This window comes from Anthonomus grandis, chromosome 5 (assembly GCF_022605725.1).
Source record: "Anthonomus grandis grandis chromosome 5, icAntGran1.3, whole genome shotgun sequence".
NCBI classification, from domain to species: Eukaryota; Metazoa; Arthropoda; class Insecta; order Coleoptera; family Curculionidae; genus Anthonomus; species Anthonomus grandis.
Genome location: NC_065550.1, coordinates 37,722,861 through 37,747,482, shown reverse-complemented (window position 1 = coordinate 37,747,482; position 24,622 = coordinate 37,722,861). Strand labels below are relative to the sequence as shown.

The window sequence follows — 24,622 nt, the reverse complement described above, 5'->3', positions numbered from 1 at the left end:
CATTAAATCCGCTCGAAAATGTGGCAACGCTGCAAAGCTACGATTGGGCACGTCAACTGTCAAGGAAACAGTTTTACTGTCAGGTGACGGCTCCGTGACATTACAATCGTACTTACTACAGAGCAGCTGCCCTGCTGGGGAGTTTTCGCAAAAAGTCTGGACCCCGCCGGACAAAAGTGCTTATAACTTTGGTTGTATTCGGGGTAGGGAAATAATGTTTACTTTTTTACAATCTACAAATATGGGCCTACAATTTGATTGTTTCCAAATTTTCATTGGTTTGTTTTTATTTAGGACTGGGACGCGTTTAAAGTGAACAAAATTTTCTTGTTTAATTTTTTCAATGCAAATTCGATACAGGTCGCAACGGTTTCTTAAACGATATAAATCTTAACCGGTCGATTAGAATTCACGTGGACTGTTCCGCCAAAGCGGAATGGTTATTTATCATATATATATTTATTTTCTTTATTGGGTCTTGTGTTTAAATATAATTAACATGAGCTTTATTGGTTTTAAATTCTAATCTTATTCTAATTACTTGCGCGGCCTTTTATCGCGTCATAGTAAGATAGCCTTATTCTTTGACCGAGAAGAGTCGCACGCAGCACCAGGTAGTACTATACCGAATTTTGATGCAGTCGGAAGAAACGCATAAACCTTGAACCACATAGGTTGCTCTCATATACACACATATTTTTTCGCGAGTGAATTCCAAAGACATAAAGTGCCGGCACGCCTTTAACAACTGTGGGACAAGACAGCAAGGTAGGCTACCACTTTAATAGAGTTGTAATATTTCATTCCACCTATAAAAATACAGTCCACTATTCTAATTTTACCCCCCATGGACCTTATCTGTATAATTTTTGATTATTCTCAGCATACGGAAAGTATTTTTTTTTAACGCTCAAAGTTTCAGACATGTGTGATATTCTAGCCCCTCTAACAGTTTAACGGTATTTTTGCGGAAAAAATTACTTCAGAAGATGAGGCGCAGGTGGCTTTTTTTGAGACAACATGGAAAAAAAAAATAAAAATGAATTTGATAAAAAATTTGTTGGGATTAATTAAGCATGCATTCTTTTCAAATAAAATGGCGTTTCAAGTTTAACACTATCGATAATACAGGGTGAGCACTGTTCATTTGAATATACGCTTTTTCACACCTTTATCTTCTACGTTTAATAACTTTTTAGTAGCGCCACCTAGAGCCAAATGGCTTATGGACGTTTTGTAGTTTCTGACACGGAGAATGTTTTTCAATATCAACTGCATCTTTAAATAAAACCGTTTTTGAGTTATGAATTTCTGAACACTTTTTCACTTTAGAAATTAATTGTGCCTACCCTATATGTCGTAGATGAACGAAAACCAATCGAGCAAGTGCGCCATTCATTTTTTCTATAACATACTAAAATTTAATTTTTTGCTATTTTTACAAGTACCCTAAAAGTAATTGTTTCCCAAAAAAGTACCAAGCGCGAAAAGTTATAACTCACCCTGCACTCTGACTATTCTCCAGGCAACCCATGGCCGCGTCTCCATGGCAACGAAAACAGGGATTTTTCGTCGTAAAAAGACCCTTTTTATAATGGAAATTTAACTAGTAAAACCCATTGGAATCGGTCGAGAATTGATGCTAATCTGTTCCTAAGGCTTTATACTATTTTTCCATGTACAAGTCATAACGTAAAAACCATTTTTTATACCCGAAATCATCGTCTGAATTTGGTCGATTTTGACGTCTACGCGCGATTACGGCAGTTTTGACAACATGGCGTCAACGTGGATGAATCGGCTCGAACTTGCTTCCTAATTTCATTAATAAAATCCTTAAAATAGTTCAAAACTTTCAGGAATTGGTATGGAAATATTCAAAAGACTCTGTACAATCCGAATATGTGCATATCTTTTACCAAATCTGGTTTTTTTAGCGGTGATAATTCGGCAAAGTTTTGACCATTTAGGAATTTACCCTAATATTCATGAGACACAGTGGCCATACAAGGCATTTTGCTAGTCAAAAATTGCAATGCAGTGTGTCCTATAGATGTTGCATCTGTCTGGATCGTATCCGAAAAAAACGAGGCATCAACACACAACAAAGGCTTCCCTCCCCCCAATCTCTCTTGTTCCAGATAAACATCCAGAGCTCGCGGAACGAGAGTTTTACTATCTAGCGATCGCATAACCTGTTGGACCCGGAGCGGCGCGCGAGCAGTGTTGCCAATTAAAAAAAAAAAATCCTCAAGTATTCACTTTAAGCATTACTTTTTGTTTTGATTAGAAAAACCTATTTTTTTTATTATATTATGTGTGTGTAATATAATATGTACGTTTTATATAAAAATATTTCCTAAAAGACAAAAATGTGCAATAGCTCTGGATATTTTAAAGGATCAAAGGCATGGAAACCTCTTAAACAAGCAAATACCAAAATAGTGCTTTTATTTGTTGTTTTCCTTGATAAATAGAGAAGAATTTTCTGAAATGTGTTTTTTTGTGGATCATTAGAAAGTATTTTTCAAGAGTTTTCTTTTTGTATTACAGATTTTAGGGGTGTACGTCACATTGTCCAAAGGGTTAGGCGGCAACGAGATAATTTGCTTGTTTTTAGCGGTTTTTTTACTCAGTTTTTCGTTCCTGATATATGGGCATTTCAAGTTTTTTAATTGTCATTTTCTTCTGTGAACAAGTGACAAAAATTTTCTCTTCTTCCCTTTATCTAAGTATAAATCTAATATTCGACTCGCTTTTTTGTCAATTTGGGCGCGGTTTATAAGAGAAGTATTATTAGTTTTCACATAAATCCGATTTTACCATTACATTAGTTGGACAAAACTAGCCGAAAATTAGGATCATGTTAATGGGCTTACTATGATTTTCACAAAATTTTTTGAGTGACGGGTTAGTGAATCATAAATCTAATTACATCACTGTACAGTACTATCTCAATAAGTTTATTATATATTTTTTTTATTTCAACAGAAGGAGTATGAAACTGACTTACTACATTAGTGAAATTTAAATTAGTCGAACGATCAAACGGCCAAATTACCTATATATAGTTAAGCCGCACGAACGCAATATTGGCCCCGGCATATTCGCAATAGAATCATCAAACGGAAATTTTAATGAGAAATTTCGCTTTTGCTTTATTTAATATGACTTTGTGAAGGCGACTAAGCCCACCTGTTTACGGCAAATTCGACTGCATTTCGCTCTAGGCGAAATAGTTTTATTTATTTTCTGTATTACGGAGCACGGTAAAAAGGACAAATTAAAAACATATTAATTAAATCACGTGCCGAGGGGGAGGATATTGTAAGGGTAAACCGCGGATCGGCTTCATGAATTTTTTATGAGCCTGAAAAACCATTATGGGATTATTGTAATTACTTATCGATTTAAAGAGGGCGAGTCTCGTTTAATCGACAATTATTAGTTTGTATGCGTCCAATCTGTCACGCGAGTTCTACAAACTGAGATCCTTCAACCTTGTCATTATTGTTACAGTTGTTGTTAGGTTTAGGAATGGTATGGTCCATTAACCTCATTGGGTTACTATAATTAAAAAAGGCTGATTTTTTTGTTAAGCAAATGAGTACGGATTTTTCTTTACATCTTGATTGCTTACAAGAAAAATATTTCTTTGGCTGACAGTCGTATGACATTTACAGATCAATAGTCTAGCCTACTAAAATTTGTGATGGCACAAGCTATCACCGGAACGCCCGTGGAATATCAATTCGCTTAAAATTCTTAACAAATTGATTAAATACTTTATAATATAGAATAAGCGTGAGTGGGGCCGTAATGAACGCAAGAGGAGGCGAGCCGGATCGATCGAAGTAGGCCCTAAATATAGAAACTGGGTTAGTTGGGACTGAGCAAAAGGGGGGTGAAGGTCTCCCGCTACTAACTGTGAACCTGAAACCAGAACAACCTGTAGTCCGGATGCAGCGACGGCAGCAGCAGCGGCAGCAACACGGAGGGTCCTCCTCGCCTCCCTCTCGCTCCCTCGCGCCTTTTGGGGTCGGCGCGTTTCTCCCTTGCACACCCCCCCATCACCCACCCTTTTATTCTAAAAGCACGATGATGCTCGATTGTTATGGTTTTATGATACATACACACATGATGGTTTTGGCCAACCGCACTTTAACACGCCCGACGTTTTTAGTAAAAGTTTCACTATGTTTTTGATGGATTTTACCTGTTAGTTTTCTCGGGAAATTAAATTAAACTATGCTTTGTATAGGAACAAAGCGTGCGTATATCCCTTATCGTTATACACTCCTTCCCTCTCTCCCTTTCGTTGTGCTATAGAGCTAATAGATTGACAGTATCAATATTGTAACGAAATTCGGGAACACACTTTTATTGTCAACGTCAAAAACACTAACCTAACTCGCTTTGACTGTCGTTTAATTGTTTCCAAGGTAAAAACTGACTAAACAATTAAAACTGAATGAATTGTCACGAAGCGCGTCCTTTTTAAAACCCGATGGAACAGTTTCGAAATATTTAGAATTATCTTCATTGTTTTTGCCCAAAGAGACCAATAATTTTACGAGAATACTGACAGTCAAAGCAAGCAAGTATACAAATTCTAGAAAATTAGAACTACAGGGATTTACAATAATCTAACCTAAATAACCTAAATTGGGGCCAAAATGGGGCTCTCACACAAGATGAACTACCTAAAAACTAAACACTATAGATGAAAATAATACCAAACGTAAGTAGAACCCTAAAGAAACCCTACGAATCAACTTTAACTACAGAATACTAATAAAATTGTACAAAAACTAGCAGAATAATTAACGTATTTACATTTTCATAATAATATGATGACACAAAAATGACAGTTCCAACTGTTAAGTTGGATTATAATAAAATAATAATTTCATTTCAATATCATATAAGATAAAACTAGATAGCAATGGAAAAGCATGGAGATAAACAACTGAGGTTGCAAATAATTTATTTTTGATAGTTGACATTTTTAATTAGTTGCACATTATTCTAGTTTTAATTCGCTTTTGGGGTGTATTTTTGTTGTAAAAATGACTGACACCAGGGTTTATGGCATGCTTGACATATATTTTCAGTGTTTTGAGAATGCTCCTATTGCAGCAAGTGAATGTGCTGCAAAATATCCTAAGCGAAGGCATTTTAACACACAATTATTATAACAACAAGTACGAGCGAAGCTCCTACTTTGATCAGTTGGGACCAGTAGAAAAACTTTTGGTCAGAGGAAACTAATTAAAAAAGGAACATTTATTAGAGATTTTTTAACAGGTGCTGCCCCGGCAACGCTGTGAGTTTTACGACCGTCGTTGTTTTTACGGTTTTTGGGGTATCATGCTTCTCAGAATCATGATGTGATAAGAGCTCCGCTCTACTCTCTTCATTCGGCCGTCTCTCTTCAAAGAAAAGCGATCCAAGTGACAAGCAACTCGTTAAACAGCTGCTCTGCAGATTTTAAATGAGCCATCTGTGTCGATCCTCGAGCAATGAGTTTTGTATTCTCACTATTCACCTTTCCTCTGAATTGTTCCCTTGAAAACCAACTGATGTAGTTCATATTAATCTTCTCTTATTCTATGTCCAATACACCTTATTTTGCGCTATTTTATTGTTATCATTGGTTTTTCTGCATTCTATTGAGAGCTTTGATGTTTCTTATTTTTTCTATTCAGGATATGCCTATAGTGTTCCCTTATACAATTCGAAGGCTTTAATGCATTTTTCAAGCGAAGAATTGAGAGTTAAATGAGGATGAAGGTTGGTGAAAACTCAATATTGCAAAAATTTGCTAAAAATTGATAATTGTATCCTATATAAACCCCAAATCCCAGATGTCAAACAAATCAGACCCATAGGAAAAAATTTTTGATAATCACGTGGACTTGAAACTTAATATTTTAAAAATTTGTTAATAATTAATATTTATTTCCTTAATAAACCCCAAATACCAAATTTCATTCAAATCGGGCAAGTAACAAAAAAGTTCCACATAAAATAATAATACCCATTAAATCCCGATTAGATTTTTTTTTTATCATTAGGACCCACTGTGTTGTAATTTTTGTCTAGTAAAATGCCTTGTATAGACCCACTGTGTCGCATGAATATTATAATAATACACGGAAAATACTAAAACGTCAAAACGTTGCCGAATTATCACGGCTAAAAAAACCAGATTTGGTAAAAGATATGCACATATTCGGATTCTCCAGAGTCTCTTGAATAATTCCGTACTAATTTCAGGAAGTTCTGAGCTATTTTAAGCATTTTATCAATGAAATTAGGAAGCAAGTCCGAGGCGCCATGTTGTCAAAACCGCCGTAATCGCGCGTAGACGTCAAAATCGACGATTTTCAGATGATGTTTTAGGGTATAAAAAAAAGTTTTTACCTTATGATTTGTACACGGAAAAATAGTATAAAGCCTTAGGAACAGATTAACATCAATTCTGGACCGATTCCAATCGGTTTTAGTGGTTAAATTTCGATTATAAAAAGGGTCTTTTATCGGCGAAAATTCCCGTTTTCGTTGCCATGGAGACGCGAACATGGGTGCCTTTGAGAATTCATCAGTGTGCAGGGTGATTTTTCGTGCTTGGACTTTTTTGAAAAAAAATTACTTTTAGGGTACTTGTAAAAATAGCGAAAAAATTAAATTTTAGTATGTTATAGTAAAATGAATGGCGCATCTGCTCGATTGGTTTTGGTTTATCTATAACTTACAGGGCGCTCACAATTAATTTGCAAAGTCAAAAAATGTTAAAAAATTCATAACGCAAGAACGGTTTTAGTTAAAAGTACGGTTAATATTGCAAAACATTCTTCTTGTCACACGCTTCAAACAATTCATAAGCTATTTGGCTCTAGGGGGCGCCACTAAAAAGTTATTAGGGCTGGAAAAAAAAAAGTGTAAAAAAGGGTATTTTTGACTGAACACTGCTCACCCTGTATAAATGAGAGCGTTAAACTTAATACGCCTTTTTATTTGAAAAGAATGGAGGTATAATTAATTTAAATAAAATTTTTCTAAATTTTGCACCATAAAAATTTTATCCCGAAAAAACAAAAAAAAATCAATTTCTTGAGGTTTTTTTAATTTTTCTCCCAAAAGAAACTATTTTTTGAAAAAAATTTCTTAATAAAATTTGTAGCTCCCAATAAAGCGAATATATCTTCTGTGAGTCATTATTTCCAGAAAGATACCGTTAAACTGTCAGAGGAGCTAGAAGATCACACATGTCTAAAACTTTGGACGTTAAAAAAAAATACTTCCCGTATGCTGAGAATAACTAAAAACTATACCGCACTGTCTCACGTAAACTCTAATCGATCTATAGAGTTTCATAATATTCAAAGAACCGTTGCGATCTGTATCGAATCAAGACTGAAAAAATTGTTTTTTTGACTTTAAAAGCATCCTAGTCCTAAACAAAAAAAAAACAAATGAAAATTTGTAAATAATCATATTGTAGCCTTATATTTCTTGATTATAAAAAGTTAAACATATTTCCTCTAACCTAAATAGAACCAAAGTTATAAGCGCTTTTGTTCGGCGGGTCCGAATTTTGTGCGAAAACTCCCCTGCGGGAGAACTTCGCTCTAATAACTAGCTATATTATGTTTGAGGACAGCAAGATATGTACAGGCTCTACATGTTCCAATTTGAAGGATTGAAGAAATGTCTTTAAAAATTTGAAGTAAAAGTGACAAGGCATTAAGGAATTGCTCCCAAGAAACTGGAAGAATTAAAATAAATTTTCTTTGCTAATTTCTGAAAAACGTAAATATCACTTGAAAAGTCGGAAAAATGAGAAAAAATATTTATAATTCCTGGAATACGTAAAAACAAAACCCTGTAAGAGCCTGTAAAAATAGATTTTTTCCCTTATATCTGACGTAGAATATCTACACCTAAAAAAGTCTGAAAAAAAATTATTAATTTCTGGAAGGAATTAGATTTTTTTTTTTTTAAATATATTAGCTTTGATCCACTTATCACACGCCAAACTGAAATGAAAAAAAAAATATATTGTCCAAAAATTCCGTTAATAAAAAGAACAGCAGGCCAGTTCGGACGTTCCGCTACTATGACGCTCCTTCCTATGCTTCCATCCTTGTTTCGCACATAACAAAAGAGGAACGACGAGGTGGCCTATGAAGAGCTGACGCGTGCCAACTGTTCCCGAATCAATTTCATCGATAATTTGTGATATAATACTCTTTTAATTAAAGTTACTTAAAATTGTTGTCATTTTTGAAAAAAAGTTGTTAGTTTTAATGGAAAAGGCTTTGTACCTATTATATATACGTGTTCAAAAATAGTTAATTTTCCGTTGTTATTTTCTCGGATAAAGTGGGGTTATGAGATGGACATTATTGGCACAAAGGGTATGAGTAACAGCACGGGCAAGAACAAAATACTTAAAAGTGCGTAAGAATTCTAATTTTATTTTATAATTATTATTAAAGTAATAATTAAAAAAATCACTGTTAACCAACCACTTTTATAATGTCAACATTTTTTTAATGAGATCAGGATTAACAGTTTCCGAAATATGTATAGCGCTTAGTGAAACACCCTGTATATATAACTAACTTTATTAATACACTCATCAAAGCTCGTTACAGTTTTAAATCACCTATTCATGCATAAAGAGTTGCCTATTTAATTTTAAAACGTTACCGAAAAGGGTTTTTTCCTTTCTGGGGTTCCCCCAAAACCTCGTCTATAATTCACCCCATTTCCGAGCTCACTCCCGGGCGTGCTAAATTGTTCGTGAGTGAATAAATGTTTAAAAGTAAACAACGGGGGCTTTTAGGTGTGTATAGGGCCCAAAGGAGCCCGGCAACCGCTTGCTAACTATTTCATTACCCTCCGGTGGGCGGACTTTAAACTGCACCAGTCTAGAAGTGTTTAATAACCAACCTCATATACCCTATTTCTTTTGCCGTAGTAAGGTGCCTCGTTTATTTAAAAGTACTAGTTCTTCTTATTTTATTTTATGTGGAATAAAACAGTCGGTTTTCCCAAAATTAAATCGACACAGTGGTACGTTCTACAAAACATACAAACTACTGGCACCTACTAATATTCGAACAGGCACTTCAAGGCAGTCGAACGCCTTACTGAGATCAGAGAATACACCAATAAGACGTAAACTGGAGTAGATTTCACAAACAAGACCCCATGCTTTTGTATGATTGAATAAACCATGAAGAAATTTGTTTGTTCTTCTGAATTGAACCTCCGAATACTGAACCTAACTAGAAAAAAAAATAAACATTACTCTAGAAGCTTGGGACCCATTAGAAATTTGCCTGGAGTAATTTCAATAGTGGCATTAACCATTTGGAAGAAATCAAAAATTCTTCCAAGAACTTGAAACATATGAAAAATCACCTTAACTACTTGGAAAACATTTTCACTCTTTTACTAGGTATCGAATTGTATTTTGCAACTCTCAGGACTGATATCTCTATTTTTAACAGTTTTTGAGGAAAATCCTGAAATAGGTATCTAATGAATTTATTAGAAGAAACCGTGTTTAAAATTTCACATCTCTAACTATCTTAATTTCAGAGATATGAGCACTTTGTCCCTTGGAATCACGATTTTTTTTTAAATAATTTTTTTTAAATCTCAGGACTGATATCTCAATTTTTAACAGTTTTTGGGGAAAATCCTGAAATAGGTGTCTAATGAATTTATTATAAGAAACTGTGTTTAAAATTTCACATCTCTAACTCTCTTAGTTTCAGAGATATGAGTACTTTGTCCCTAGAAATCACGATTTTTTTTAAATAATTTTTTTTTTCAACTCTCAGGACTGATATCTCAATTTTTAACATTTTTTGAGGAAAATCCTGAAATAGGTGTCTAATGAATTTATTATAAGAAACCGTGTTTAAAATTTCACATCTCTAACTCTCTTAGTTTCAGAGATATGAGCACTTTGTCACTAGGAATCAGGATTTTTTTAAAATAATTGTTTTTTTCAACTCTCAGGACTGATATCTCTGTTTTTAACAGTTTTTGGGGAAAATCCTGAAATAGGTGTCTAATGAATTTATTATAAGAAACTGTGTTTAAAATTTCACATCTCTAACTCTCTTGGTTTCAGAGATATGAGCACTTTGTCACTAGAAATCAGGATTTTTTTAAATAATTTTTTTTTTCAACTCTCAGGACTGATATCTCTGTTTTTAACAGTTTTTGGGGAAAATCCTGAAATAGGTGTCTAATGAATTTATTATAAGAAACTGTGTTTAAAATTTCACATCTCTAACTCTCTTGGTTTCAGAGATATGAGCACTTTGTCACTAGAAATCAGGATTTTTTTAAATAATTTTTTTTTTCAACTCTCAGGACTGATATCTCTGTTTTTAACAGTTTTTGGGGAAAATCCTGAAATAGGTGTCTAATGAATTTATTATAAGAAACTGTGTTTAAAATTTCACATCTCTAACTCTCTTGGTTTCAGAGATATGAGCACTTTGTCACTAGAAATCAGGATTTTTTTAAATAATTTTTTTTTTCAACTCTCAGGACTGATATCTCTGTTTTTAACAGTTTTTGGGGAAAATCCTGAAATAGGTGTCTAATGAATTTATTATAAGAAACTGTGTTTAAAATTTCACATCTCTAACTCTCTTGGTTTCAGAGATATGAGCACTTTGTCACTAGAAATCAGGATTTTTTTAAATAATTTTTTTTTTCAACTCTCAGGACTGATATCTCTGTTTTTAACAGTTTTTGGGGAAAATCCTGAAATAGGTGTCTAATGAATTTATTATAAGAAACTGTGTTTAAAATTTCACATCTCTAACTCTCTTAGTTTCAGAGATATGAGTACTTTGTCCCTAGAAATCACGATTTTTTTTTAAATAATTTTTTTTTAACTCTCAGGACTGATATCTCTGTTTTTAACAGTTTTTGGGGAAAATCCTGAAATAGGTGTCTAATGAATTTATTATGAGAAACTGTGTTTAAAATTTCACATCTCTAACTCTCTTAGTTTCAGAGATATGAGCACTTTGTCACTAGGAATCAGGATTTTTTTAAAATAATTGTTTTTTTCAACTCTCAGGACTGATATCTCTGTTTTTAACAGTTTTTGGGGAAAATCCTGAAATAGGTGTCTAATGAATTTATTATAAGAAACTGTGTTTAAAATTTCACATCTCTAACTCTCTTGGTTTCAGAGATATGAGCACTTTGTCACTAGAAATCAGGATTTTTTTAAATAATTTTTTTTTTCAACTCTCAGGACTGATATCTCTGTTTTTAACAGTTTTTGGGGAAAATCCTGAAATAGGTGTCTAATGAATTTATTATAAGAAACTGTGTTTAAAATTTCACATCTCTAACTCTCTTAGTTTCAGAGATATGAGCACTTTGTCACTAGGAATCAGGATTTTTTTTAAATAATTGTTTTTTTCAACTCTCAGGACTAATATCTCAATTTTTAACAGTTTTTGAGGAAAATCCTGAAATAGGTGTCTAATGAATTTATTATAAGAAACCGTGTTTAAAATTTCACATCTCTAACTCTCTTAGTTTCAGAGATATGAGCACTTTGTCACTAGGAATCAGGATTTTTTTTAAATAATTGTTTTTTTCAACTCTCAGGACTAATATCTCAATTTTTAACAGTTTTTGAGGAAAATCCTGAAATAGGTGTCTAATGAATTTATTAGAAGAAACCGTGTTTAAAATTTCACATCTCTAACTCTCTTAGTTTCAGAGATATGAGTACTTTGTCCCTAGAAATCACGATTTTTTTTTAAATATTTTTTTTTTCAACTCTCAGGACTGATATTTCAATTTTTAACAGTTTTTGGGGAAAATCCTGAAATAGGTGTCTAATGAATTTATTATAAGAAACTGTGTTTAAAATTTCACATCTCTAACTCTCTTAGTTTCAGAGATATGAGCACTTTGTCACTAGGAATCAGGATTTTTTTTAAATAATTGTTTTTTTCAACTCTCAGGACTAATATCTCAATTTTTAACAGTTTTTGAGGAAAATCCTGAAATAGGTGTCTAATGAATTTATTATAAGAAACCGTGTTTAAAATTTCACATCTCTAACTCTCTTAGTTTCAGAGATATGAGCACTTTGTCACTAGGAATCAGGATTTTTTTTAAATAATTGTTTTTTTCAACTCTCAGGACTAATATCTCAATTTTTAACAGTTTTTGAGGAAAATCCTGAAATAGGTGTCTAATGAATTTATTAGAAGAAACCGTGTTTAAAATTTCACATCTCTAACTCTCTTAGTTTCAGAGATATGAGTACTTTGTCCCTAGAAATCACGATTTTTTTTTAAATATTTTTTTTTTCAACTCTCAGGACTGATATTTCAATTTTTAACAGTTTTTGGGGAAAATCCTGAAATAGGTGTCTAATGAATTTATTATAAGAAACTGTGTTTAAAATTTCACATCTCTAACTCTCTTAGTTTCAGAGATATGAGCACTTTGTCACTAGGAATCAGGATTTTTTTTAAATAATTGTTTTTTTCAACTCTCAGGACTAATATCTCAATTTTTAACAGTTTTTGAGGAAAATCCTGAAATAGGTGTCTAATGAATTTATTAGAAGAAACCGTGTTTAAAATTTCACATCTCTAACTCTCTTAGTTTCAGAGATATGAGTACTTTGTCCCTAGAAATCACGATTTTTTTTTAAATATTTTTTTTTTCAACTCTCAGGACTGATATTTCAATTTTTAACAGTTTTTGGGGAAAATCCTGAAATAGGTGTCTAATGAATTTATTATAAGAAACTGTGTTTAAAATTTCACATCTCTAACTCTCTTAGTTTCAGAGATATGAGCACTTTGTCACTAGGAATCAGAATTTTTTTTAAATAATTGTTTTTTTCAACTCTCAGGACTAATATCTCAATTTTTAACAGTTTTTGAGGAAAATCCTGAAATAGGTGTCTAATGAATTTATTATAAGAAACCGTGTTTAAAATTTCACATCTCTAACTCTCTTAGTTTCAGAGATATGAGCACTTTGTCACTAGGAATCAGGATTTTTTTTAAATAATTGTTTTTTTCAACTCTCAGGACTAATATCTCAATTTTTAACAGTTTTTGAGGAAAATCCTGAAATAGGTGTCTAATGAATTTATTAGAAGAAACCGTGTTTAAAATTTCACATCTCTAACTCTCTTAGTTTCAGAGATATGAGTACTTTGTCCCTAGAAATCACGATTTTTTTTTAAATATTTTTTTTTTCAACTCTCAGGACTGATATTTCAATTTTTAACAGTTTTTGGGGAAAATCCTGAAATAGGTGTCTAATGAATTTATTATAAGAAACTGTGTTTAAAATTTCACATCTCTAACTCTCTTAGTTTCAGAGATATGAGCACTTTGTCACTAGGAATCAGGATTTTTTTTAAATAATTGTTTTTTTCAACTCTCAGGACTAATATCTCAATTTTTAACAGTTTTTGAGGAAAATCCTGAAATAGGTGTCTAATGAATTTATTATAAGAAACCGTGTTTAAAATTTCACATCTCTAACTCTCTTAGTTTCAGAGATATGAGCACTTTGTCACTAGGAATCAGGATTTTTTTTAAATAATTGTTTTTTTCAACTCTCAGGACTAATATCTCAATTTTTAACAGTTTTTGAGGAAAATCCTGAAATAGGTGTCTAATGAATTTATTAGAAGAAACCGTGTTTAAAATTTCACATCTCTAACTCTCTTAGTTTCAGAGATATGAGTACTTTGTCCCTAGAAATCACGATTTTTTTTTAAATATTTTTTTTTTCAACTCTCAGGACTGATATTTCAATTTTTAACAGTTTTTGGGGAAAATCCTGAAATAGGTGTCTAATGAATTTATTATAAGAAACTGTGTTTAAAATTTCACATCTCTAACTCTCTTAGTTTCAGAGATATGAGCACTTTGTCACTAGGAATCAGGATTTTTTTTAAATAATTGTTTTTTTCAACTCTCAGGACTAATATCTCAATTTTTAACAGTTTTTGAGGAAAATCCTGAAATAGGTGTCTAATGAATTTATTAGAAGAAACCGTGTTTAAAATTTCACATCTCTAACTCTCTTAGTTTCAGAGATATGAGTACTTTGTCCCTAGAAATCACGATTTTTTTTTAAATATTTTTTTTTTCAACTCTCAGGACTGATATTTCAATTTTTAACAGTTTTTGGGGAAAATCCTGAAATAGGTGTCTAATGAATTTATTATAAGAAACTGTGTTTAAAATTTCACATCTCTAACTCTCTTAGTTTCAGAGATATGAGCACTTTGTCACTAGGAATCAGGATTTTTTTTAAATAATTGTTTTTTTCAACTCTCAGGACTAATATCTCAATTTTTAACAGTTTTTGAGGAAAATCCTGAAATAGGTGTCTAATGAATTTATTATAAGAAACCGTGTTTAAAATTTCACATCTCTAACTCTCTTAGTTTCAGAGATATGAGCACTTTGTCACTAGGAATCAGGATTTTTTTTAAATAATTGTTTTTTTCAACTCTCAGGACTAATATCTCAATTTTTAACAGTTTTTGAGGAAAATCCTGAAATAGGTGTCTAATGAATTTATTAGAAGAAACCGTGTTTAAAATTTCACATCTCTAACTCTCTTAGTTTCAGAGATATGAGTACTTTGTCCCTAGGAATCACGATTTTTTTTTAAATAATTTTTTTTATCAACTCTCAGGACTGATATCTCTGTTTTTAACAGTTTTTGGGGAAAATCCTGAAATAGGTATCTAATGAATTTATTAGAAGAAACCGTGTTTCGAATTTCACATCTCTAACTCTCTTGGTTCTATCAGCATTTGTGATTAATAGAACTACTATCGACCTAAAATAGATCGAATAACTGAACTAGGCACTTTAATAACGATTTTTTTTTAAGGATACACCCCGAAAGTTTACTCAATTAATTGCTCGCTCGAACATGCCCTAATCGCCCGAGCAAATTTCAATTTAGGAAACCGCAAAAGCCGAGGAGCTGTCTTAGCCAAAACTATCCGGTGTAATACAAGATAATATCGTCGTTGAGCAAACAATCCGCGGGCGTCGAGCCGAAGTGCTATTATTACATGATTGCTGACTCAGTTATAACATGTACTTCGCATATTGTGAACTTGTATTATCAAGTTTGACGTCGCAATATATACATAGCTATTAGTCTTAGCAAGTCTAAAGCAATTTAGGTCACCAAGTTTATTTTTGCGTTGTTTTAAAACCACAATTGATATTAAATAATATAAAACAAGTTTTCAAATTTGCCGCGTAATTGATTAGCTTTCTTCCTACAGCTGCCATCTTGGTCTGATCAACGATATTAACTCTTTAAACCTTCATGTTCATTACAGGTTTCTGTAATTTAGCCTTGGATAACAGTAACAAACCACATTGATAAGTACGCATATTTTAAGGTTAGATTACATTGTTAAATGTTTTCTCTTTAAAATTAAATTCTATTGAAAAAAAATACAAATATATAATTCATTAAAACGCTTTTAATTAAAGAACATACAGATAGTGAACTTCAATAAGGTGGAGAGAAATTAAACCTAACTCAACGTTTCTCTTTGGTTAAGGAAGACTGTCTAAAGGTATTGAAGTTCACAATTTGTCCAAAAATGCTTTACAATTATTTAATATAGACTTCTAAGAACCTTATTAACAAACTTCAAAAACTGCCTTAAACTATATACTTCATTATTCAAATTAAAACTGTAGGAGCTTCCCCTGCCTAGGGGCAATACCTCAAGACCTTACCTGCTGCCTAATTGTTTCTAAATTAATTAAAAACTTGCCAAGCTAGTTTAAAATAATATTAGACAGAGTAAACTGTTCCGTAACATCCAATAGACTTATATAGTAATTAACTGGACAAAATAAAGAAGAAGTTACTGTCGGGTATATGCTGTGGAAGTTATAACCGAGTGAGGAGCCTGATGAATCTTTAGGGTAGTTTGAAATGAACTAAAAATAAAACAACAAATTGGTTAAATTGTACAAACATAAAAAGTTCATAACATGTCCCAGCACAAGGATTTTTATAGGCAATATTCTGAGGTGTCCTTTATTTCATCCGTGAAATGTCGTTGCTTTTGTACGTTTTATGTGCCCTTTATATCACATTTATGGAGTAATCTAAAATATTATCCAAAAAAAAAACTACAGCTCTACATGCATACTAAACATCTCCGGGGGTTTTATGGAACGGAAACGGTTGGGGCACTCACATATAAAACTTCGGTTTCCTTGACGATAAACCGAGAAAACTGATGAGGAGAACCACAAAGTTGAGATACGTTCCATTAAATTTATTGATCTTAAAACGCAATTTAATTTAAATAGAAATATTTAAGCTTTAAATCATTAAACATATATTTTATGTTTATGTTAAATTTAAAATTCCCGCCTATCACGCTTGCTACAGTAGTGGTGCCCTCTTTGACAGCATGTGTCAACTAACTCTTAACTTGCCATATTCATTACAGATTTCTACAATTTGCCCCTGAGAGGGACACAAATTTTGAGGTTAAGTTTCCATGTTTTTCTGACTGATGTTTATTTACTTGTACAAATTCCTTAATAATGGTGAGCAATTCCAAGAGACCCAAAAAAGGCAAATCTAAAATATCCTTCGATGAAGAGGTTATATGTAAAGAAGACGCCAAAATACTGATGTCAAATGCGATTGAATCCGACAGTAATAAACTTGATGAGGAACCAGTTAAACCCGAGAAAAAAGTGAAAAAAAAGCGACAAAAACCCATTGAAGAAGCCCCGACCCTTAGCGCAAAAAAGAAAAAAGTGAAACCCACCGAAGAAGAAATTCCAACTGCACCCACTATTGAAAACGTAAATACTACGACAATCCATAAACAGCCAGCAAAGGAATCAAACCGTTCCCAAAAAAAGAAAAAGTATATGCAACTGCTCGAGCAAAAAAAACTAAAATACGAGCTGGAAATGCAACAGAAATCCTTAAACTATTTGTCCAAATGGAAGCACAGCAGGTCAGAGTGGAAGTTTGAGAAGTTACGCCAAGTCTGGTTGCAACAGAACCTCTTCGATCCCAGTAAAATCCCTGGTGAATTCTGGGGAACCACCGTTGAGTACTTTAGTGGGGCCAAGGGAAATTCGAAACAGGTAGTGCTGGATAAGGCCATAGAGATTATCGAACAGGACAAATCTGAGAAAGGGGAAAACATGCTAAGTGATACAGTTGAGGAGGTAATCGATGAGCAGCATAAGTTAAAAGTGCAAAGAGCAAGGGATATTGTACAAAATTTAGAATAGTTTATTATATAGCTTAAATTAATAAAAATTGTTGGCAAAATTACTGGTGATTTTTATTTATGGTATACAACAGTGTAAATTTTACTTATGGCTTATGGCCAGGCCCTTGATAATCATACATTTATGCTAGTCAGTGGAGAAATTTTCCTATTTCAACTGCCTGGAGGAGGTAAAAAAATACAACAGAGTAAATATTATATTGTTCCAGGCAATTGATAATTATTCATTTATCTCAGGTACTCAAGAAATTTTCCTATTTCTGCCTGGAATAAATAAAAAAATCCACATTCCTTGCCTGATTACAGAGCTCGTGTATATTATTTTAGACGCAACATTAATTCTAACCTAACTTTTATTTACACGATTCTAACCTCAACATTGTCTTGTAGATTGTTATTATTTTATAATTTCCTCGTTCATGTGCTTTTAATTTTACGGATAAATTGCTAATAAATCAAAATCACAAATGGAGAACAACCCAGAAAACAATATAAACTTCATACCGTGCCTCAAGTGGGTAAAACGTGGGGTGGCAAGTACAAATCCTGTTAATGTGAGTTGTGAAATTTAAAAGTAGTGTTAAGGTCCAGATTTACCATGAAACGAACCCCATAATAGTTAAACTTATTAATTTTCAGGTTCAGTTATCCAAGAAAGAGCTGGTGGACTTAATTAATGATGCCAAAACTAAACTTAGGTAGTCACCGATGTATACTACACAATTACATTTACTAGTATTTTTTTGCCTTTTTAGTATAGCAACTGCACAGGAGGAGGCTTCAGGAGATGCCCCCATGGAGGGCGAAGCTTCAGAAAGAGACGAGTTTAATTTGGAAAATTACGACAATGATGGTACATAACCTTGGTTATCCTTACATAAAGTACCATAAACTAAATGTTTTTTTAGACGAAAACCAAGCTGCTCAGGCCCTAGGCATCCAATCCTTGGCAGAGCTGCCCGCCGAGGCAGAAGAACATTTTTCTGAGTCAGATGATTCGGAAAAAGAAGATGACTTGATTAAACCAACTGATAATTTAATTTTAGTGGGGCACATTGAAGGGGACGCAAGTGTATTGGAAGTGCATGGTATTTTAAAAAATGTTTAACCCTTGAGGTTGTTTTAAGGTTGTCATATTTCAGTTTATAATGAGGAAGAGGAGTCATTTTATGTGCACCATGATTTTCTGTTGCCAGCATTTCCTTTGTGTATTGAATGGCTGGATTACGAACCGAACCAGCCTAAAGGGAATTATTGTGCCATAGGCTCGATGTCTCCCATTATCGATGTAAGTGCAAAAAACTGATTCTTTAATGAGAAAAACATTTAATTTTTTATCAGGTATGGGACTTAGACATAATGAATTGCATAGAACCGGCCTTTACTTTAGGTAAAAGTGCTAGTGCCAAGAAGAAGAGGGAGGCTATCGGGCATTCTGATGCAGTACTAGCTCTTGGTAGAAAACATTTCATTTTTATTAATGTTGTCATAATGTTGAATTAGCCGATTTTAGCCTGGAATAAGAATTTTGATCATGTGATGGCCAGTGGCTCAGCCGATCAGTCCATCATCTTATGGAATATGGAAACTCAGACTCCGAGCACCACTATAAATGTGTTTGAGGAAAAAGTGCAATGTCTCGAGTGGCACAGGTTTGAAGGGCAAACTTTGTTAGCGGGTAAGTCTTTTCAATTTAAAATGAGTTTGAACAGAACTCAAATTATTTCCACAAAAGATTTGATTGAGAATTTAATTTTAAAAAAATTATTTATTTATTTAGTTTTACAAATAGATAATTAATTATAAAGTGGCAGGAACAATAATTAGGAATTTACTTAATTTGATAAGAATATAGAATTAAAAACATTTAAAACTAAATAAGAATGAAATAATGTAACACAAAAATATCCACTTCACACAGACAATTCATGCCTGTAAGTGATATATGCTTCAATAAAATACTCTTTCTATTTTAAAAAAATGAGTCAGCAGACTGAGTAATATTAAATAAAGTGTTACAGGTAACTAGCTCAGTATTTATTGAAGATAAGTTATTGGCATTAAAATTCAAACAATAATCTTTAGTATCCTGAAATTAATCAGACCATTAATTCTATTCATAATATGTGTATACTATATGGTAAATGTGCATTATAGTGTCTGCTGAAAGAAGACTTAATTGCCTAGTAAACCTAAAGGAGGCAAGCATTGACATGTAAGGTATGCATTTTTCTTTCATACATATATTTATACTTTTATGAAATTTTTCATACAAGAACATTAACATAAAATCCTAAGACTGACTAAGAACAAAAATAAAATATGATTTACCTATAGTTATAATATACAGAAATTTATAAGTGAGGACTGTCAGTAATTATGTTACAAAAAATTTAGGAATTGTGAAATCAGTTACAATTGCTCCTCTAGGTATTCTCTTACAGAGTAATATAATTTTTCTATCAACACTGCCTTCATTAAATATTGTGATGCATAAATTTTTATAGCTGATGTTTGTTAAATTATTAAAAAATTGTTTTTTGAAAGAAGGTGGATTGATGCCTAGGATATAACATTAAATTCTGTTTTTGTCTGGTGGAGGAGTTTGCAAATGTAAATTGGTCTCTATTTTTATATACAAACATAAGACATTCCAATGTATATAATATAATGCAGGTATAGTTAAAAGTTTGAACTGTTAAAATGGGGCCTTACAGATTTTGTACTCCTGCTAGGAGTCGAATAGCATATTTTTGAGTTTTAAATGCTCTCGGTCAATCAGCTGAGACACCCCAAAATAGAATGCTACATGCACAGTTTTCAATATATGTACCAGTTTGTATTGCCTCATTCAAAAAAAAATTCTTATATTCCACCTAGTTGTTTATTATATTTACAGGGGGTTGCGATAAAACCGCTCGTATTTTCGACTGTAGAAACCCGGAAAACCACCAAAGGTGGACGTTAGAGGGTGAAGCGGAGAGGGTGGTGTGGCACCCTCTACAGCCCTTCCTGTTTTTCGCCGGCACCAGTACCGGATCCGTAGAGTGTTTCGATTGTAGACAAGGTGGGTCAATACGGGGCCTTTTTAAGCATTTTTTCGCTATTTTTTTACAATTTACTAGGGAAATTATGGTCGTTCCAAGCGCATGAAAAAGAGGTTACCGGACTCGCCCCTAGTGGACAATGCGCGGGTTTACTAGTGACCGCCTCCCCCGACGAAACCGTTAAAATATGGGACTGTATTGACCAAAAGGAGCCAAGGTGGGAACGCTTTTGAAAATGAACAAGACGTAATTATTTACTTTTTTAGGTTAGTGGCCGAACGTGAATTCAAAATGGGTAATATTCACTGTTTAGAATTGTGCCCCGATTCGCCCTTCGTTATCGCCCTCGGGGGCGATAAGAAGTCCAATAATTTCACGGCCTTTGACTTGCAAAACATCGATCCAGGTTTGTCTACAGGAACGTTCTTGATAAATACTTTATTGTTTGGGATTTTTAGTGAAACATACGTTTAGCTCGAGGGAACTCATTCAGCTTGTGGAAGAAGAAAAGCCTAATACTAGTAATGAAGCAAACACGTGATTGGATATGAATAAACAAATTATTTTATTATATAAACTTTGTTTTATTTACTTTAATTCATAAGAAATTTCAAATATTTGCGGAAATTTGTCATCCAATTAACAACTAAAATTGCATAAGGTTTCTCATTGTTTGCCTATTTTTACACTCAATTGCTGAAGAACTAATTTTTTTTTTAGTTTAGTTTTCAGTAGGTTCAACAAATACTCAACATCAGAAGAGCAAAACAAATTTCTTTCATGGTTTATTTTAATTTCATATTCGTCGATACAATTATTAAAAGATCTTAAAGATGATAATATAGAATATCTGGAGAAATTTCTGACTAAATGGATGAGGCGCAAGTGACTCGTTTCTCGACCTCCTCACTCTTCAGATTTAACGCTTGGTGATTTTTTTTTGTGAGACAATTTGAAAAAGTTGCTGAATGAATCATTATGGAGCAATAAATACTCCGGAAGAACTTCAAAAAAGCATTGAAAATTCTTATGTTTTATTTTTGAAGGTTCTAAAAAGGTTCTTCTAAGAGTCGTGGATTCGCCAAGCAACAAATTTCTGTGTTAATATTAAATACATAGGGACAATTTTTGTAAGAACGATAACTAACTATGTAACTAAATAAAGTTTTTTTTGAAGATAATAATAATAAAGTAAATATGGAATTTTTCTGAGTTTCTACCTTCCAAGTTTAAGCCATTTTTAATAATAATAATACTTCTTTATTTGCTCAAATATATCATAACAGCTTAGCATCGTCAAAAGGTATAGACTGTCAAACGCCAATAATACAGTGCACAAAGGGAGACATTAATCTATCAGAGTTTTACCTACATAACATAGCAAATAAAAAAAAAAGATTAAACAAAACTTTTGAAACATTTGTTATACAGATATGAAAGTATAGGTTAAAGACTATTGTAGAATTCGTCCAATGAGTATGGACAGATCTCCAAAATCAGGTTTTTCGTTACTTGCTTAAATCTATTTAAATGTAGTTGTTTTGTGGTTTCGGGTATTGCATTAAAAAGTTTTATGGCATTAGTCATATAGCCCTTATGGGTCAGACTAAGCCAGTGTTGTGGAAGTAAAAGATTTCCCCCATGTCTGGTGTCATATAAGTGCCTACTATTTACTGTGCTAAATCTAAAAGAGTATGTTCTGGCAAACATCAGACATTGGTGAATGTATAGGCCAGGCATTGTCATGATTTTTAAATTTTTGAATAAAGGTCTACAACTATCTGTTGGTTTTTTGTTTTCTAGAATTCTGAGTGTCGATTTTTGCAACTTAAATGCTCTCTGCCGAGTTACCCCAAAATAACAGTCCATATGACAACTTTAATTGAAAGTCCCAAGGGAAAAAGGGTTGAAGAACCTATATCCCATTCATGATTAATTAGATATTTCTTCCAAGCATTACTTCTGTAATTGATCGCCTATTCCTGATACCTTCTTCTTGCGTTAATTAGCCATTTAAAAGTTCCAAGCTTTTTAGGAAGTTACTAAAAGTTTACTTCCAGGTACTTGAAGTTCTTGGGCACTTAGAAGGGATACAAGCTCGGGCATAAAGTGTAATTTTTTTTAAGTTATTCAGATCTAAAGTCCAGGCGACAATTTATAATCTATTGAGTATGATTAGTGATGTAAAGGGTAATATTACTGAGGTAACATTACCGGTAATTTTGGTAATATTACGTAATATTACTGCAAGACCAGTAATATTGGGGTTTTTTCACTCTATATACTCTCATTTATTCGCCCAGCTTCTCTCTGTATTGGTCATAATTAATGGCATTATTGGTACAAAAGGGTTGTTTATATCCATTATAACTATTGTAAATATTTTTTAAGTTGACCTCTTCTCGAAATGCATTATGTTTATTTTGTAGTTGCGATAATATGGTTAAGCCAAAGAGTGATGTTTGGAGATTCTACGATCTTAAAGATAAAGACAACTATTTCTGTAAATATTGTAAAACCTCCTTTAAAAGAAATTCTATACCAGATAGTTTCAACATTTGCTTAAATGTGTCAAATTTCCCTGAAAATATAAAGGGAAATTGCCTGTTAAAAATGTTTTCGGAAGTAACAATAATACCAATACCTCGCGAAGTTCACCTATGGTATTAGAAGATAGTGATACTGAAATTGCTGATTATGAAACTTCTCAGTAGGGTTGAGTTAATGTTCACTACCTGTGAATCATTCACTGTGAATAAAAAATCACATTCACGACTTAATGACAACTTAAAAATAAACTGTGAAATGTTAAAATGTGAATGAGAAAGGCGGCGCGTTCACATTCAGACAAACGAATGCGCGTTGAAATTAACCGAAAGAAGTAATTCATTCATCAGCGATTGGCTGTCGTTAAACAGACTATCCAACTCCCATCGCCTATCCATCCGTCCCTCTCGTTTGCGGGGAAAAACGAAAGAAAAATTATTTTTTATAAATTATTTTTATTGTACATATATTATATTTTATATTGTCATGCTTATTTAGTTTTTTTTACTGGATTCTTATTATGATAGAATATTTTAATTTATCTATTTCTGAGGAAGGTCGAATATTAAAATATGTTTGTTTTTTATCATTATTTAACTTTTAAACACAATTTTTTTATTATTAGCTTTAAAAATGTCTATGAAAATATATATTTTTTCAAATATGACAACAATGACTCATTGTTGTCATTGTGAATGATATTGTCTCCAATTTTTATTTACTTTTAGCCCCCTTGATATTTGTATCTGGGTATGAACTATCCTTAACACAATAAACACAAAATAGTAATACTTTTCTTATTATTATGCGAATTCACTGCCATGATATTAAACCACACGAAAAGTTCTCGCCCACCGGCGATCAATCGTGAATTCACGTTCACAGGTTATATTCACAGTGAATAGAAAATCGCGTTAACAGTTATACCTGTGAATTCAAATTCACGACTTAGCTCAAGCCTACTTCTCAGCAGAGACACGCATTTGAGACTTAAGACTCAGAAATAGCTTCACTAGTTCGGCCTGTGCCTTCCTCAGCTAGTTCCTCTTTTAAAAAAAAATCTAAAGCATCACAGAGTACAATTTCTTCGTATATTGATAACATGTCCTCTCAAGAAAACAACAAGATTGATGAAAAACTGGTAAGGGCTATTTATGTCTCAGGAGCCCCATTAGATATGACAACGAAAAAAGTATGGTTAGATGGATTCGAAACAATGAGATGCGCATATAAACCGGCTTCTCGTTACCAGTTGTCAAATCCACTACTCGAATTCGAGTACAAGCTGCAGTTTCTTCAAAAATTAGTGAAGCACCTATCTTAAGCTTACAAATGGATGGTTGGTCAAATTGTAGAAATGACTCTATATCCAATTTTATTATTAATACATTTTTTCCGGTGTTTTATAAATCAATCCATACCGAAGATAACAGACATTTAGCAACATTTTGACCTCAGAAATTGAAAAAGTATTGGAAGAATTGAAAGCTTTAAATTTTTTGGCTATTGTCACTGACAACGGAGCTAACATAAAAAAGGCTCGTGAAATAGTTAGCAGCAAGTACAATTACATAACTAATTATGGTCGTATTTGTCACGGTCTAAACCATCTGGTTGAAGACTTCTTGAAATTAGACCATTTTGCCAATTTTAAAAAGAACATAATTTCAATTGTATCAGA

At 32.8% G+C, this 24,622-nt stretch overlaps 2 protein-coding genes across 3 annotated transcripts; both read left to right on the top strand.

Annotated features, from left to right (window-relative positions):
- Positions 1–697: 697 nt before the first annotated feature.
- On the top strand, positions 698–20,971 carry LOC126736711 (periodic tryptophan protein 1 homolog). Of its 2 annotated transcripts, none has more exons than XM_050441212.1 (11): positions 698–768; positions 17,987–18,045; positions 18,103–18,200; positions 18,256–18,435; positions 18,490–18,635; positions 18,689–18,803; positions 18,861–19,025; positions 20,247–20,414; positions 20,473–20,611; positions 20,661–20,800; positions 20,853–20,971. In XM_050441212.1, the coding sequence occupies exons 3-11, from the start codon at positions 18,143–18,145 to the stop codon at positions 20,933–20,935; spliced, it is 1,194 nt and encodes a 397-aa protein (XP_050297169.1). In that variant the 5' UTR covers positions 698–768; positions 17,987–18,045; positions 18,103–18,142; the 3' UTR covers positions 20,936–20,971. The 2 variants fall into 2 exon arrangements, with proteins under 2 accessions (XP_050297169.1, XP_050297168.1); XM_050441211.1 differs by lacking the exon at positions 698–768 and adding an exon at positions 17,680–17,901.
- On the top strand, positions 16,578–17,391 carry LOC126736712 (uncharacterized protein C7orf50 homolog). The gene has a single exon (XM_050441213.1). It carries the CDS (start codon positions 16,641–16,643, stop codon positions 17,346–17,348), a length of 708 nt encoding a protein of 235 aa, XP_050297170.1. The 5' UTR covers positions 16,578–16,640; the 3' UTR covers positions 17,349–17,391.
- Positions 20,972–24,622: the final 3,651 nt, after the last annotated feature.